At 42.8% G+C, this 17,388-nt stretch overlaps 1 protein-coding gene, 1 long non-coding RNA gene and 1 pseudogene across 2 annotated transcripts; 1 reads left to right on the forward strand and 2 right to left on the reverse strand.

The window, feature by feature from the left end:
- Positions 1–6,746: 6,746 nt before the first annotated feature.
- LOC112880978 lies at positions 6,747–9,338 on the reverse strand (annotated as a pseudogene).
- LOC112883369 (putative pre-16S rRNA nuclease) lies at positions 9,025–12,439 on the forward strand. The gene is made up of 6 exons (XM_025948662.1): positions 9,025–9,815; positions 10,930–10,991; positions 11,479–11,549; positions 11,626–11,721; positions 11,929–12,021; positions 12,152–12,439. Exons 1-6 carry the CDS (start codon positions 9,664–9,666, stop codon positions 12,206–12,208), a joined length of 531 nt encoding a protein of 176 aa, XP_025804447.1. The 5' UTR covers positions 9,025–9,663; the 3' UTR covers positions 12,209–12,439.
- Positions 12,440–14,505: 2,066 nt separating this feature from the next.
- On the reverse strand, positions 14,506–16,117 carry LOC112883075. Its single transcript, XR_003226754.1, has 4 exons — positions 16,064–16,117; positions 15,880–15,959; positions 14,788–14,857; positions 14,506–14,539 (listed from the first exon to the last, which is right to left on the reverse strand). It is a non-coding gene; the product is annotated as an uncharacterized LOC112883075 (long non-coding RNA).
- Between the last annotated feature and the right edge of the window lie 1,271 nt (positions 16,118–17,388).

Raw genomic sequence — 17,388 nt, forward strand, 5'->3', positions numbered from 1 at the left:
GGTGCGCGGGAACAGGAACCGTCACGTGGGAAAGGCCAACATTTATTTGCTTAAAGAGAATGCGAGTGTGGAGCTAGACAAAAACACTTAAGTAGCATAGTGATGGATAGCAACTGCCGAACTGGCCTTGACCTGTGTTGGAATCCGTGCCGCAGCAAAATTTTTCCACCCTTTTTAGGGCTCGTTGGGCACACCTATTTTCACAGCGGGCCTTTTTCTCTTCCTGGCCGGATCAAGTGGATCCTGGTGGCTCACTCAAACTGGATCCGGCTCCACAGCAATTTTATTTCAGCTCTGACTTTGAAACAGACCCAGATCTTATTATCTGCGGGCACCACCATGACATATGGCCATGATGTGGACACGCTGGGCTGGGCAAGCAACACGTGGCTGCATGTCTACCTGCCGTACCCACTGCACGTACACGTGGCAGGTAGACCCACCCAAACGGGACCCGCATTAACACATCTTTCCCACGATGGCCTGCTGGCACACGTGGATAGCCAGGTCTCACCTCACCAGTGGACCCCGCGTTGACTTATTTGACCGATAACCTTGACACGTGGACCTTCGGGTCCCAGTAAGCACACGTGGCTTCCTGGACCTAAAGTTACACGTGTTAGTTACGTCAGCCTGCTGGGCCTGCACTCGTACACGTGGACGACTGGGTCACACCTCTCCAGTTGACCCCATGTTGATATTATTTGACCCACAACCCTAACACCTAGACTATCGGGTCCAGTCAACACACGTGGCTGCTATGTAGACATGTTGGACCAGTCAACCGGGACCTGCGGTCACACGTGTTAGCCATGTCAGCCTGTTGGGCCCGTACTCATACACATGGACACCCTGGTCACACATCTTCGGTGGACCCCGTGTTACGTATTTGATCATAACCCTGATACGTGACTGGCGAGTTCAGGTCGCTACACGTGGCAGCCATGTAGATACGCTGGACCCTCTATCATCACATGTGGACCATGGGTCCCAACGCTACATACGGCCCACTAGTTCCATGACGAGTCACGGTTATCACAAATACGAGGAGTTGATGGCGCACTGCTTTTGTAACGATAAGAGATGTTGTTCTATGACGCGCATTTTAGTTTCATTATAGTTCCGTAGTGTCCGAGGGCTGTCGCTGATGATCTATATATGATGAATCTGGAATTTTCGTCATAGATGTGGTCTGTTCAACGATAAAGTTTCAAAACGTCACGAGGAAATGTCATGAAAGCAACTATTCCTACTAGTGTTTTTTCTTGGAGATGTTTAACAGAAATGGGCTTGAAATCTGAAGCAGAAGAATGTGCATCTAGTTCTGGAATAAGGGTTACGTGGGAGCCATTGATGCTTTATAGACAGATATCATCTTGAAAAAAGGCTTCACATAGGTTATAAAAGTTCTCCTTGATGATTGGCCAGCAACTCTTGATAAAATCAGTATTGAAGCCATCAGGGGCTGGTGCCTTGTCAGAAGGCAAGTTTTGAACTATTTGGTCTATTTCCTCATGGGAAAAGGGTTCTTCTAGAAAGGAGAGGTCAGCATGCCTGGTAAGGAGGTGGGAGAGATCCAAATTGATGTTACAGAGTTGAGAAACACCCAATCTTTTCTTAAAAGCTTCCGACAGGATGCTTTGCCCCTTTTTATGATGGGGTGAAAGTGGAGGCGGGCCGGCCTAGGAGTTTATCCCAGGTCGTCTGATCCACCGGCTTTACGCTTGGATGGCCAGGATTGTTCACCCACGAGATGGTTTGGTGCAATTAGCGCATTGTTTTCCACTTCAATCCTTGTGGGAGGCCTTGAGCCAGTCGACATGTGATTTTGCCTATTTTGCCTGAAATTTGTACCACGTGTTCTTGTATTCACAATTTATCCAAAACTTGTGGAACTCGGTGAGTTTAAATAAAAAATATATAGAATATACTGAAAAGCTATATTTTATTTCGAAAAGTTGACAGTCAAAGTGTAATTCAATAGCCGTCAATAATGTGACCCCCCACGCCAGTCGCGGTGTGCCTGCGCCCGCCCCTACGCCGACGAGCTCGCTCGCGCCTCCGCTTGCCCCTCGCGCCCGCGTCTCTGCCCACCCCAACGCCTGCGAGCTCAGCCTCGCCCACAGCCCCGCGGATGGAATCGAGACGGAGTCCAAGTGGGTTGGGGTGGTCTGCTAGATTTGAGCGGACCACTCCAACCCGTATTTGAGGGGAATATACTCCTTCGGATTAGAACCAACCTAGCCTCAAACCAAACACGGGTCCAACTGGATTGAACCCAGTGGCGGAGGACGCCGAAAATTTTAGGTGTGGCGGTGGATTACTGGATTATGTTCAAATATTATACGGAAATAAAGGTTCACAACAAAAATATGGTTTAGAAGTACCTCAAATGAAGAAAAACACGTAAAGTATGCATCAAATCAACAATTGGACCAAAGAAGCTATCAAACAAAGAGAAAACATAAATTAGTAATGAAATATTAGAGTTAAAATATTAAATGTAATACAAGATACACAATTAGAGTATAGAGTTATACCGGTATATTTATTATTAGTTGCGTCTAGGAGACTTTGGCAATTGCATATTTCTATATTTTTTTCTTCTGAAAAGCCTTCTTGATAGATTCAAGATCAATTCCTTTAAATATCTCCCGCTCAATATACACCACCATCAAGTCATTAAGCCAACCATCGGACATCTTGTTCCGTAACTCAGTTTTAATAATCTTCATGGCTGAAAATGCTCTTTCAACTGATGCAGTTGCTACTGGTAGCAGCAATGCCAGCTCAATTAGGCGATAAACCAAGGGAAATATTTCATGCCTCTTAAGTTCAACCATTTTCATTGCTAGGCTTGCAAGGTCATAACAAGCTCTGAATGCTTCAACTCTTCTAATATGGATAATGAAGGTTTCTAACTGGTCTCTTATTCTTTTCCGGTCATCAAAAGAAAAATTATCCAAATATATATCCGTGAGGCGAGCAAGTTTATTCACATCAAAGTTAGAGAATGAATCTCTAGGATCAAGGTAAGCAAAGCAAGTAAGTAATTCCGATGATACCTCACTGAATCGATGATCAAACTCTGTTGTGATAGCATCTATGGTAGCAAAGAAGGTATCAACACGAAAGTAATGATCTTGAGTGATGTTGTTTCTCCCTCCTTTCCTTGATCTACCAAATCTTGGTACACTATCTTCCATATTTGGTATTGGGATATCATTTTCTTGGCAAAATGTTTTGACTTCTTCAAGTAGTGGCTCATAACCTTCGCTTCTCAAATTGTTCAAACGTGTTTTCACGTCAATAACCAAAGACATGGCCTCAACAATAATTTGATCCTTCTTCTGCAACAGATGATATAGCTCATTTGTTATGCGAAGGATCTGTAACATCATCTTCATGGTAAACACAAAGCTAAAAGACTCCATAGTAGGCACCAACCCCCTTGCCCTTGATGGATTACGTTCCTCATCATGCACCACTTGCAGAACTTCTATTGTTGAGTCCCACATTGTTTCAATACGAAGCAATGTCCTGTAGTGAGATCCCCGTCTTGTATCTCCAGGCCTAGGCAATGATGTTTCTTGACGTTGTCCTCTACCTGATGGAATATCTCCACTCTCCAACTTATTCAAAACAATTGTATGATGACTATCAATCAATAAATCCTTCCTCTTACAAGATGTACTAGTGCTGCTCACAATCATGTTCACATAGTCAAAGAAATCCTCTATAGATGAACAACACTTTGAACCCGAAACAACTACCAACTGCAATTGGTGAGCAAAACAATGGATATAGAAAGCATATGGGTTCTCATCACGAATTAGTTTTTGAACATCATTGAATTCACCTCTCATATTAGAAGCTCCATCATACCCTTGGCCTCGTATTTTTGCAATAGTTAAACCATGGGCACTAAGAACCTCCACTATTGCTCTCTTTAATGCTTCTGATGTAGTTAGCTTGACATGCTTGATATCCAAAAATCTTTCAACTACTTGCCCTTTTTTATTCACATACCTATACGAGGAAACTCACAATATTTAGAAATATTATAACAAGATTCATCAATATTCAACAAGAAAATAAGATATAAAAGTGGATGTTTACCTGACTATTATGGCCATTTGCTCTTTGACTGATATATCACGAGATTCATCAACAAGAATAGAGAATAAACAACCACTCATCTCTTCTTTTATGACTTTGGTAACCGCTTGAGCACAACACTCGGCAAGTTCTTTCTAAATTGTTCCAGAAGTCATTTTAGCATTTTTAGGACAAGCAAATTCAAATGCCTACCTCACTTCCTCATTTCTTAGTTTGTACCAATCAAGAAATTCTAGAAAGTTGCCTTTGTTCAATGAAGTTTCTGATTCATCATGTCCACAAAACGGTTCACCTTGTAAGGCAATATAACTTACAATAGCCAAAGATGTATCTACACGGGTTTCATACTTCTTTTCTGCCTCTTTGGTATGAACTACAATTTTCTCCTTTACACTTGCCCTTTGATTATCAAAATCATCAAATGCCGCTCTTGATCTATTATGAGCACTATTAGGGCCACCAACATGTCTAGGGAGTGCTAAGTAGGCATTCTTCCATTGCCTAAAGCCTTCTTTTGTAAAGGCCTCATAACCAAATTTGTCATCATCTACACCAACTCTTCTAAAAAGATAACAACAAAAGCAATAAGCCTTATCATTCACCAAGCTATATTCCAGCCAATTATATTTCTCAAACCATTCTTTTCGAAAGCGCCTTTTATCTTCTCCTCTAGGAAAAATATGACTACTAGGTTGAGTTGGACCTCGTTCCATGAAAGCCCTCCTAATTTCATCTCTAATATTAGGACTAAATTGCTCAATTGGAATCCGAAGCCCTGGATCAGAAATGATATAATCCGGATTGAACTCAGTTATTGTACCTTGATCATTTTCATTGCTACCTGGCTGTTGGCCTATGGTATTGGTGTCCTCCAAATGAGTTTCCACCACCTCTTCCTCCTCTATTATGGCATTACCAACTTCACTTCCATGAGTGCTTGGGTTTGTGCTACTGGATACGAATGGACTAAAATAGCTCTTTAGATCTGAAATAAATAGTCAAATTCACATTAAAGTAAATTAGCTTAAGTTTCCAATCCTATACAACACCCAAAAAATACTACTCCTCTCACCTCTTTCTTGTGCCTTTCTTTTCCCTTTTCTACTAGAGCTTGGATTAGAAGCATCACCGTCGAGTGGCAACATGCTAATTACTTTCTGATCCGGGGCGGGCGGGGGTGCGGGCGGCAGGCGGCGGCACGCGGGGCTGTGGCCTGCGGGAGGCGCCGAGGCGGGCAGGCGGGGGCGGGGCTGCGGGCGGTGGGCGGGCGGGGGCAGGGGCGGGGCCGCGGGGGCGCGGGGCTGCGGGCGGCGGCTGGCGGCGCGCGGGGCTGCGGGCGGCGGGCGGGGCTGCGGGCGGGGGCGGGGCCGCGCGGCGGCGCGCGGGGCCTGCGGGGCGGCGGGCGCGGGAGCAAGCTGCGGAGTGGGCCAGTGGGGAACTGGGGATAGCCGGATAGGGTTAGATTTTTTTTAGTTGGGATGGGCCGAGCCGAAGTATTCCCACTATGGGCCGGGCCGAGGTATGGCGAGCGCCACACCTCGCCACATGGGGCCCTCCGCCACTGATCGAACCTATCCCAATCCAGTTGGACCCTGCAACCAAACACATACTTTGTCATTAGGCCATCCTAGCCCAGCTCTGAACCAGCCCAGACGGCGTTTCCTATGAGCCGTTCACTTTCAAACGGGCAGTCTCATTTCTCAATTGGCACGATTCTTTTCTACCGACCAACCCGCATGGCAACACAAGTATCCACGTGCGAGGGGCCCACATGCAGTGACCGTTAGTATATATATTCGAAACGTGAAAACACGCATGCCGGGCACGATTTATTATGAATACAACGCTGCGGCGGTTCGGTCGCTCCCACTTCTTTCACGGAAAAAGTGTGTCCTCCCGCGCAGGGCCAATTCGCAGCCGTAGGAAATGGATTGGGTGAACAGATTCACTCGGGGAGCTAGGCTTTCCCCGGGCCAATCGCACCCTGGGCCGCGCTGGGTTTTCCCCGGCCCAGGTCGCTGCGGCACGGCGACTTGACAGGCGACGGCTTCTCTCAAAACGCAACCCCGCCGGCCGCCGCGCGCCCCCGAGCAGACTCGCTCGAATTCGAGGCCTCCCCTCTCAGCGGGCGACGCCGCCGCCACCGTTTCGCCCATCCTTCCCTCCCTCCCAGTTGTCGCCGCCACCGAGCAGCCGCCCGTCCTTGCCTCTTGGAAGCAGCAAGGTACCCGCGCGATTCCGTTTTCGAATCTCTGTAGCTTTAACTCGGGTTCTTGCGTCGATTTGCAATGTTATGCTCGGCCTGCTCTTCGTTTACCTACAAAAGGTGCTTGCTTTCTTGCGGTTCTTTGGTCGTTGTGGACGATGTTGCTTCCATTTGGTGATTGAATTAGGTGATCTGGTGGCCGGCCCTTGTTCTTGACGCCGCCGAACCGATCGATTCGGCTAGAAGAACGACTGCGTTTAGCGTTTCTTGGATACGACTGCGTGTTTTAATTTCTCAAGCTTAGGGTTTGGAAGAGTGCTTTCCCCCCAAATCCAATAGCGTGCCAAGATTTGCTTCCGATATGTTTCCTGTAGTAGTAATGTTTTAGATCGTTATCGATAATGTGAGGAAGTCCCCGTCAAAAAAAAAAGTGAGGAATTCTAGATATTGTGTTTTAAAGAACATGTATGACTATCTATTGACATCACAGGACTTGGGAGGTGGATTCTTTATTTTTCTTGTTCGGTGTTACTGCTGGCCTGCTGGTGCTGATATTAATGTAGACTTGATAGTAAAATCTATATCACTGTAATAATGCTGAAGAAGCTTCTCTGAATTTTTCATACGATTTTGAACTTGCTATGTATACATTCTTAATTTGAGTAGACGCCCAGTGGAATGATGAATCTTGCTGCTATGATGTCCCCTGCAATAATAATGTATTAATGTCTACACCATGCTTGGTTCACTATGCTCGGTTAGTGTAAAGAAAATTTTAAGAATTTCAGATGCAATATTTTACATGTACCCATATGCCTGTGTGCTGGGACTTCAGGGCCTTGATTGTTCTCTTATGCGTCACTGCTGATGAAGTGATGAGTGATACATATATCTATTTAGGCTTCATGTAAAATCCATGTTTCTGCATCCATGCTGAAGTTCTTTTAACTTTCATATCATTTTGAGCTAATCTCTACACTCCTACAAAAGACAGGACATGTCAGTAGAGGTCCAATGCATTAAATTTGCTCTGTCTGAAATGCCATTTTTTCCTGTAGCAGCAATAAATATCCAAGCTGTCCATTTTTCTGGGTTTGCTAGGATTAGGAAAATCAAAGATTGCGGTGAAAATTATTATGTATCTCTGGTATGCACATGTCAAATAGGACTACATCTGATATTATCGTACTGGAACTTGTACTGGACCCAATAAAGAGGTTCAAAATTTGGCAGCAACAGTGTCCTTTGAGTTTGTGATCAAAACATTCTGTTTGTCTTTTATTCTAACTTGCAAGTGTTTGAATTGTTCTGTAATGTAATTAAAACATACTATTTGTGAATGAGGTAGTACCAATGTTCAACTTCTATTCCATGCTTATATAGAATAATAATCAGGATAAGAAACTAAATGTGAAAAGTCTCTGTTTGATTTATTATTGAGCTGTGCTTCTCGATTGTTGACTGAGGGTTAGGTCTCTAATCCATTTATTAAGAGGTCAGAACAATTAAAAAAAATCCAAGAAGATGTCTGTGGTAGGAAAGCAATAGTTTTCAAGTTTGTTCACTTTTCTTTGACTGGTAGACCACCCACAAGCAAATGGTGACATCCCAACATATGGTATTCCTTCTGCAAAAGAATATGCATTTCCATAAGTCTTCTACTCACCACTGATTCTAACTGACAATCTAATAATAACTATTGAAGGTCTATTTCAAAATGGACAAGTAATATGACTGTCAATTTATTAAGGCTCATTAAGATTTGCAGATAAAAGGCAGAAATTGTTCCTAACAAACGAGGATACATCCTTGCATGGTATATGGGTTAAATAAGAACTTCAGTATACGATATAAAACTAAACAAAGGAAACATAAACATATCTTACTATGGACAAGAAGGAAACATTATCATGGATTCTAAATACCTGCAATATTGATATGAGAAATAACATCATACAGACCATCCTTGGCATGAGGCATAATACCACATAGAAACAAACATAAATAAAAGGATCCCAAAAATGCATACCTCTTGCCAAGGCTCTAACAATTTCCTGGTTAAGAGAAGTGACCTAAATTACAAATTTTATTGCATTACCACATGCTTTCAGAATATCAAAAGAAAAGGAGAAACATTTTGACAAGATATTAGACATCGAAAGGGGCCTCACTGAAATTCTTGTAGCGACAAAGCTAGCCTTCACAAGTGTCCAATGCAGCCCTCCTTTATGAACTCCAGATCTACTTGCTGGGAAGTGGCCAAAAGACCCTGAACCAGAATTATAAAACTAATTTTATCTGCAATTTTTCGGAGTTTAGCTTCATAAAACCTACTAGTCTATCAATAGTTCGTAAGGCTTACATACGCCAAGGTAACTGATTAAGACCAGTTGCTTAAAAATATCTCTCAGGAAGGAATATCCTAGAGCATACAGTGTCGAGCCGAGCCATGCAATCCAATGTGCACAGTGTTGCTCTTCCACTAAGACGAATTGTGCCATGTTACTTGCGAATCAATAATGCACACATTAACATAGAATTTTGAGCTTACAAATTCCAGAGCAAAAATATGGACCATCATGTGGGATCGACTTCAGCTTAGCAGGAGTACGATGAAATTGGTGTCGAGCCCCAGCGCAGCCATCCCGGCGATCCACTCCGCGTCCACAGCTGAGTCGGCCGGATCGCCGTGCCTCTTGCTCCAGTCCATCCCCAGAACCTTCTCCGGGGCGCCACCGCCCTCGGATTCGGACATGGCCAGCCGCAGCTGCGCGCACGCCGACCGCAGGCTCTCCTCGTTGATGCTCTCCAGCTCGCCCTTGTTCGTCATCGCCGCTCCACCTGCGGTACCCACCGGAGCTTTTGAGATCAACCAATGCAAGAGAGGCGTAGAGGCACACATGGAAAGGAGGCATGTCGTGGCGGACAGCGAAAGAGTGTACCTAGCTTGACGATGCAGCGGACGGTGGGGCGTCGTGGGGCTCGGCTGCTCCTGCACCGCCTCTTCTGCCATGGATGCTTCACTCCTGCAGTCTGCAACAGCCGAAGCGGAGGGGGTCCCAGAGCGACACGGGAATCTGAGAGCCGCGCCGCGCCGCGTAGTGTGGTGGACAGTGGACTGGTGGTGGGGGCCTAGCGGGGCATCCAGTTCAGACCTGCCTTGAGCACCGTTGCCCCATCTGCCGTCGGATGGTTATTTCTATTAATCTGGGCCGTCCAAACTGGGCACTTCAGTTCCTTTTACTTCCTCTTGTCTGTAGTCCCCGTTCCCCTAACTCCGCCTGCGCGGCTGTGCTGCAGTCGCCCCGAACCCATCGCCGGCCACGTTGAGGTATACAATGAGGCTGCTGCAGGCGGAAGAGCTATTCCAGAAGGTTCTGGAGGGTGGATCGAAGACGAAGGTGGCTCGGCTGCTCGGGCTCGACGTTGGCAGCAAGTACGTTGGGCTGGCCGTCTCCGATGAGAAGAACAGGATTGCTTTGCCTCTGAGGTAAGCGCCTCCGACAATTGCTCCCGCCGCATAATGTATTCGATACTATTAATGCTATGTCTCGAGGGTTTGCTTTTATCCCTATGTTAACTGGCATAAACACAAATAACTGATTTCATTGTACTCTAGTTCTAGCGTAGACTTCTTTTTTTGATATAAGGATGCAGATGAAGTTCTCCATAGGAATGTTTGTGCATGAATGGCCCCGCTTGTGAATTCTTTCAGTCGTCAAGTTTTGCTGTAGGACACCAAAACCATTGATCCGCTGGCATTGTATTCCAGTGCCAATTGGAAACCGACTTGCTCTATGCAAGACAGTAATGTTCTATGATTGAATCAATGCCGATATATTTGTGTTCTGCATTTTGAAAACAACATCAATTCTTTCTAATTCGTACTGACCCCACCAAAAAAAAGTTCTTTTAAGAACAGGCGGTATCAAATGCTGAGCAGTTATGTGGTTTTAGCCTTACCAGATGGTAAAAAGAAAAATGGAAAAGACTATGCATCCGCCCATCTCTGTATGTAGTCTAAATCTAGATGGACAGATACACAGAAAATTGTGCCAATTATTTAGCAATAAAGATGTGTGGTTAGTAAACTGTCTGTGTACCAATTGGCAGATCTTCATGGTGGTAAACTTTGTGGGCATGTTCCGCCCAGACTTAGAGCAGTATGTACTATGCTCAGTCAGTCTGAGCCAAGCTCGTCAAACTAGAATTTGGTGGGCCTAAACTGTTTTTCCCCTTCCTGGCTGGGCCGGCGGTATCAAATTTGCTTCAGTGTATGCTGATCAAGGGTTTTTGCAATAATTGTCTGTTGTTGTCATAAATTTATTTGTCAAATCTGAGAAGATTCTCCTTGCAAAAAAAATAAAGGAGTCTGAAAAGACTTTAACTACAAGCTTGACAAGATAGCGCCTTATTTTCTTGGCTAGTGAGTACTGACCAATTGACTTGCTTCCATTATAGTCACTGATGTGTCTTGTGAAAAGAGAACAATCTCCATGCAGGAGATAATTTCAATCTATTTCCTTATTTACCAAAGATTTTTCTGTTGTTTTCTATTCTCGAGTTGATCAGTTGGTTGTACTTGTACTGAATGATTCTTGCAGTGTCTTGAGTCGGACAAAGACAAACATCAACTTGATGGCAGATGATTTCAAAACATTGGTATGTTGAATATCCTGTTAACATCATATCTACTGCGGATATATCAAAAGTTAGTCTTTAGTGAAAGATTGAGTACTCAGTGTGCTAAACAGCATTATGGTATAATGAGTGATGGCACATCCCACCATTCTTTTTAAGTATTTGGTTGAGCTTATTTTCGCAGTTTGTAAACTAAATTCAAATTTACCTCTGCCCAAGAGGAATGAGGGATCCCAGTGACTGTAAGATGTTGGGTACTCAGGCTTCTTTACCAATTTGGTTTTATTTTATCATGAATTTTCCCCAAAATATTTAGGTTTGACACTTTCCACAAAAATGCCAGAAGAGATTTAAAGCAGAATATTGTCAATCATTTTGCAGTATTTTTTAATTGACTAAGCTGTAAATTTTCAACTTCTCTTGTTGAACCTATTCGTTCTTCTGCAGTTTTGACCTTATTCTAATAGACATGAAAGATGTTATCTCTGATTTCAACTTTGTTTACTGGATAGGCTTGAAATATTCCCTAGCTGGGTTTGTTGTGGGCTATCCATTCAACCTTCATGGTCAACACAGTCCAAATGTAAAGTTCTCATGCTCTTGTACAGTTCACCCTGTTCCACTTTATGTTTTCTAATGTTGTCTTTTCTGTAAATCAGGCAGTTCAAGTAAGGCTTCTTGCTGGAGAACTTTGTAAAACAGGGAAACTTGATGATCTGTGCTACACATATTGGGATGAAAATTTCACCTCAAAGGTGAATTCCGTTTTCTTCTCTGAGCATTCTTGATCAAACATATTGGGATAGTAAATTGCATTTGTTGTAATACACTAGGCTGATAATTGGATTCATTAGTGTTGCTCCTTAATCTATGGCGCACCTTTGTACTCTCTTCCCATCTCCTTTTTGAATTTCTCTGTTAGTGGAGCGATTTGATTGATCTTGTTGTTGTGTTCTCTACAGTGTGTTGAAGCCCTCTTACATCCTCTCAATCTAAAAAATCGAGATGAGGCCAAAACAATTACAGATAAATTTGCTGCAGTTTGCATACTCCAGGTACATAATCCAGATATCAGGGTGACTTTTCATGTTTTCAGTTGATTCATTAAGGGTGATATATAGCTCATTCAGTTGAAGTTTTCTTAATCAGCTTTCGTGACATGGACAATGATCCTTTTGCAAGCAGGGTTATCTTGATAACATGAACAGAAAATTCAGACCTGCTGACAAGTCTGAAGCATAAGGTGGCACCTAATCTCCCGCGAACTAAACCAAAAGAGCAGGGGGTCATCTTCTGGTAGGTCTGATTTGTTCAGAGTTTTGGGAGCTTGTTCTTGTCATTTTGGTTATTTACATGGTTTCGATGTGCTTTTGCCACTCAAATATTCTGTATCCTTGCTCGCTTTCTTTGATGTGTGGTCATGAGAGCACTTCCATCTTTGAGAAATTATGCAGGTTTATATGCTTATTTGCATTGTTTGGTGCCGACCCTAAACACAGATGGTGGCTATAGAGCAAGGGTTGAGAGCATGAGATTTCTGTTATGTGATTTTCCCTTTCTTTTCTGAATCCTGAGTGTGTCGAACTCCGTGCTGGCTCTCAGTAAAAAAAGTATCCATGCCGTTATGAAATTTCTCGTTTGAAAAAAATGCAAATACAAATGCTGGAGGTGTATACCATGTTGATTTTTTACGGAATTCGGACCATGCCATTGTGTACGTCTCTGACCCATTTTCAGCCTGTGGTAGCCATCTCCAGTTCTGTACCACTACCAGTACATTATATACTTGTCTAGCCCTTCCCATGCCCTGAGAGCGACGCCGCGACGCCTGCTCAGAGCACGCATGCTCCGGTCGATCGACATGATTTCGGCAGCATGGGAAGCCTTGGAACTCTGGCCTTGCCGACGGGACAGTGATTGGCTCCATTGGCTATTGTAAATCATATTTGTCACTGCTGCAAGAAATTGTCACGTTACAGCAGTTGGCCTTGCCGGCATACACGTTACCAAAGCAAGACAGCTAGCTGGCTACATTGTAAATCATATTTTTTCTTCTTAATACAAAGACACACAACTCCCCTGCATATTTTCTAAAAAGGATAAATTATCATAACTTCGGTGAAAGGGTGGATCGATCACTAAGGCCCTTAAAAATTTCTTGCTCCCAGCGTTTTTAAATGTACAGCATTTAAAATAACGGAATTAGTTCATTTTTTAAAAGTACATATATTTTTAAATTCTAGAAATTCTATTTTTATGATAAGTTAATTAGTTATCCTTAATGACATATCTTAGAAATAGAGTTATTAGAAATTTAGGTTATAGGAAAAACCAGAATAGCCTCTTTAAGATGGAAATCGAAGAACCGCAATGAATGGAGAAACCAGAAACAGCAATCCTTGAACCAAAACGAATGGAGGAATCAGAAACATCAATGTACATGGTGATCAGTAATAAAGTGATGCATCATCGCTCCAAATAAGCAGAATGACGCCAAACAAACAACTATTGTAATAACATAGTTATGCACAAAACCATAACTTGAGACATTGCAAGCCTATAACTTTGCCAAAACTATACCTTTTTTTAGAGTTGTTACGGTGCTTGTTCCTCCCTCTGAAAAAATCTGAGCCGTTGATCTTTTTAAGGTATTAGAAGCTTTTTTCTCTAATCAGGGGTTTCCTGCTCCAAAAAATAATAGGTTCTGATCCACGTCTTTATTTCTTCGTAACTAACTAGCTCCTCCTCCTTTTAACCATTGGATCTGGAGCCCTCAACGGCTCCTAAAATCTCCAAACAACTTAAAATTTCTCCTTTTTTTAATCCAAACTCTAGCTATTTTGCCACCATGTAAAGTTATGGCTTGTCTTAAATCTTGTCAAAATAGTTACAAGTTTTCGCAAAAGGTACCAAAAGTTGTAGGTTTTTGCAAACCATGTCAAATAATCGTAGGTTTTTTAATTTCTCCCTAAATATTGACTCGGTAGAACTCATGGATAACTGCAGCTTGGTTGAAAGGAAGGAGGGAAAACGGAAACAAGTCAATCTTTACCAAGGCATGACCTTCGGCGTTAACAACGATACAGATGTACCGTGGCAACCACTGGATACATTGAGACGGCCACCTAACACCGAAGCCCTTTTGGTGAAATCAGTTCCACTACAAATTTTCACCGCTTCAGTAAGTGTGCTAAGATGTTCACAACAGCGACCTCTTGAATAAAATTCACTGACACATAGGCAACAGGCCAAAACTTTCTGTGAGCAAACTCCAATGTCACCACGGAGCTCTATAGCAAGCAGCTTCACTTTTGTTGCCCAAGAATAGATTTGCATGCGTCTGTATCACAACCTACATTTGTTGTTCTACTCGTCTGATGGGATCTTGGAAGTATTGGAGGGAAATGAGAAGGGCCTCCTGGGAAAAGTTGGCTATTATTGTTAGCATAAGCAGATTTTATAACAAATGGACTTTTTAAAGCTTAAAAAGCAGGTACTCTGTTCTTATTGTTCTGCTTCCTTGGTTGGGGCACGTATTCAATAAGATGTGAATACATCATTCGCATGTTTACCCTGTCAGAGAAGTATGCGAATTTAACACCAAACGAAGTAATAGTATGACAATCATTAATCAAATGTAAGAGCCCCCAAATGAAAGATGAACATTTTCAGCTACCAAATTAGCTTAGGTTTTCATGCAATGTTAACAGTCTAAGTGCTCTTAATTCAACCATAGATAATACTTTCTTAACTCCTAATTTTCGTGCAAGTATCAGGTTGCACTAGAAATTGGAAGTATTGAAGAAAGAGAACAGCCATACTTTCAAGTTTGTATCTTCTTCAATGCTTTCTTCCAAACCAGCAAGTCCACCAAATGCAATCAGAAGATGCCTGTCAAATGAAGCCTCATAAGTTGCTAGATAGACTCTAACAATGGTACCTACATACATGGCGTGAGTTTTTCTCATAGGACGCATGGTTACAGGTGTACTATGCACACCTTCATATTATGGAAATAGTACAAATACTTACCCCAATACAGAACGAATTTTACTACAATGTATCAGTTCATTAATTAAGTGTATAATTCCTTGATTTAAAATTTATCCACTCACGACAAGTTAAAACAAAGAATATGGCAGCAGCTACTGCGATTAACAAGAACTTTGGTCATGTTCACAAATTGCAGTTGGATTTAAGAATGGTAGAGATCTGGTTCCTATTTTAGTAAACAAAAACCACACATTAATGTAACTATTTGATTATTTGATGAAATATAAAGTGTTCCTGGTTACAAAGCCCAAACAAGTATTTTGGGGCCCTGGAGCAGGAAGGCGAGGTCCCGTAGGGCTTCTAGGGGAACGGCGAGTTCAAGTGTCTAACTCCTTGAAGTCTGTTTGGTTAGTGCCCAGGGTGGGTATTTATAGACATTGGGGCCATTAAGGGATCGTCAAGGTTACGTTTCTGCCCCCGGTACGGTCAGTACAGAAGGCATTGGCTGGGGATATTTGAGAGCATTATGGACTATATTTCCCCCGGTTAGAGCCTCCTCTTCATGGCAGTGCGCTGTGATGCAGCTGGAGGGGGTCGTGGTGTTTCCCAACACCGAGTCATACTTTCTGATCATCCTGACCTCTTTCAGGAGCTATGGCCCATTCCCAACGTCCCACCACTATTTAACGAAAACTGTATTTCCTTCTTTTTCTCGTTCTGTCCGCTTGTTGGTGGCTCTTGTTGGGTTCCAACTATAGCCTACCCCAACTTGCTAGGACTAAAGGCTTTTTTTATACAGATTTGTGTACTTCAATAAAGCTGAAGCACCCTTGCAAAATTGAACACACAAAACTGAATAATAGAAGGGATCAAATCCAAATTGGTCTCTCAAGGTGGTCCATGAGGATCAGATGGCATACCTAAAAGAAGGTAAGGTCAGCTCCGAAGAATTAATTATTTGTCCATGCTCCGAAGTGCCAATGATATGGTCATATTCTTCCTAGAGATGGTGAAAATATTAAATGAATAAATCAAGGGAGGGTAGAAGTGAGTAATAATAACTCATTTTTTCTGAACAACAAATTGAGAATGCGAAAACTGTACCTTGTATGGGGAATTTTTGAAAACACCACTTAAACTTGAAGCATAACGCACTTTATAGCCCAATAAGATCCCATCTCTTCCCTTGGGGTGGAGGGGGAACAACTTTCCTTACGCAAGCTGCATGCAAGTACAAATGCAGTTACAGTATCAATGGCAAAATAACACAGTACATAGTTCAAACATACATCAGAAGAATAAATTGGGAACAACCAGACTTATGAGCTTTGAGCTGAAATGAGAAACATCAAAAATTGGAAGAGGAAGCAACAACCACAGTACATATCGTGAATGAATGCATATCATTTGAAAAATTAGGTGTTACATGCTTGAAGGTAACCTTAGGTACCTTCCCTCTATTGTTAGTTCAGGTGCAACGATCAAAACTGAAATGTAGCTCTACTTAAGTCATGGGACGGTACAACAAAATAGGATACCAGGTACCAATCAGATGATTAGGTGGAAGGGTAGAAAAACAATTTCATTCTCTCATCAAAATTAGAGCAGAGGGTAGTTTAGTACTTCTCAAATATCTTTGTTCCAGTACAACAGATCTTCCTTCTGAGTATCACAGCCGAATAAAATTCATAGAACTTCAACAGCAACTAAGTGCCCCTGGCCCTGGCCAGTCTGGCAGCCATGCCCATCGTGCACCTGTCCCTGTTCGCTGCCTGGACCGATGCGTGAGTGCCCCGTGACTTTCTTCCTCTGACGAACTATAAGTTTCTATGCCCTTCTTCCTCTGATAGAGGGAGGGGCCTTTTGGTTCAGCCCTTATCAGCTGCCTATCCAAAATAGTTTTCTCATCACAAAATCTAGTAAATATTAGTAACTTCATACCTATTCCTATAGGTCAGGTTTGCATCACCATCAACAGGAGAGTAAAGCAATTGTTCTACAGGAGAGTATTTAAGCAATTTCTATAGTACAGCCATTTCTTCAGTGCATATGATCCACCTTCCCATTGCCATAACTGAAATGTCATGCAACCACACTTGATTTTATACTTTCTGATGAGATTGCACCACCTCATTTGGGATGGAAATTATGTAGAAAAAACTCCAAATTAAAGAAATTATTGTATGTGATCATGTGGTATGCTATCCTTCAAGCACCTTGGCTGTGTTTCTTGCACTGTTCTCACAAGGATTAACAGTGAATCATTAAGGCAACCAATCTGATGGTTGAAGGGAGAAGAAAAGGCACTATTGCTTACAGCTGGAGTTCGCCGACCAGGATAGAATTGTGGGTGTGAAGCAGCATGGTGTCAGGCACAGCACGGCCTTTCCCTCTTCTCTGGCAAAAGTCAATGATGGATAGGCTGAAGA

This window comes from Panicum hallii, chromosome 2, assembly GCF_002211085.1.
Source record: "Panicum hallii strain FIL2 chromosome 2, PHallii_v3.1, whole genome shotgun sequence".
Lineage (NCBI taxonomy): Eukaryota > Viridiplantae > Streptophyta > Magnoliopsida > Poales > Poaceae > Panicum > Panicum hallii.

Coding starts and splice junctions, on each gene's coding strand:
- LOC112883369 (XM_025948662.1), top strand. CDS start 9,664: ATGAGGCTGCTGCAGGCGGAAGAGCTATTCCAGAAGGTTCTGGAGGGT. Junction 9,816..10,929: donor AGGATTGCTTTGCCTCTGAG/GTAAGCGCCTCC, acceptor TGATTCTTGCAG/TGTCTTGAGTCGGACAAAGA. Junction 11,722..11,928: donor ATGAAAATTTCACCTCAAAG/GTGAATTCCGTT, acceptor TGTTCTCTACAG/TGTGTTGAAGCCCTCTTACA.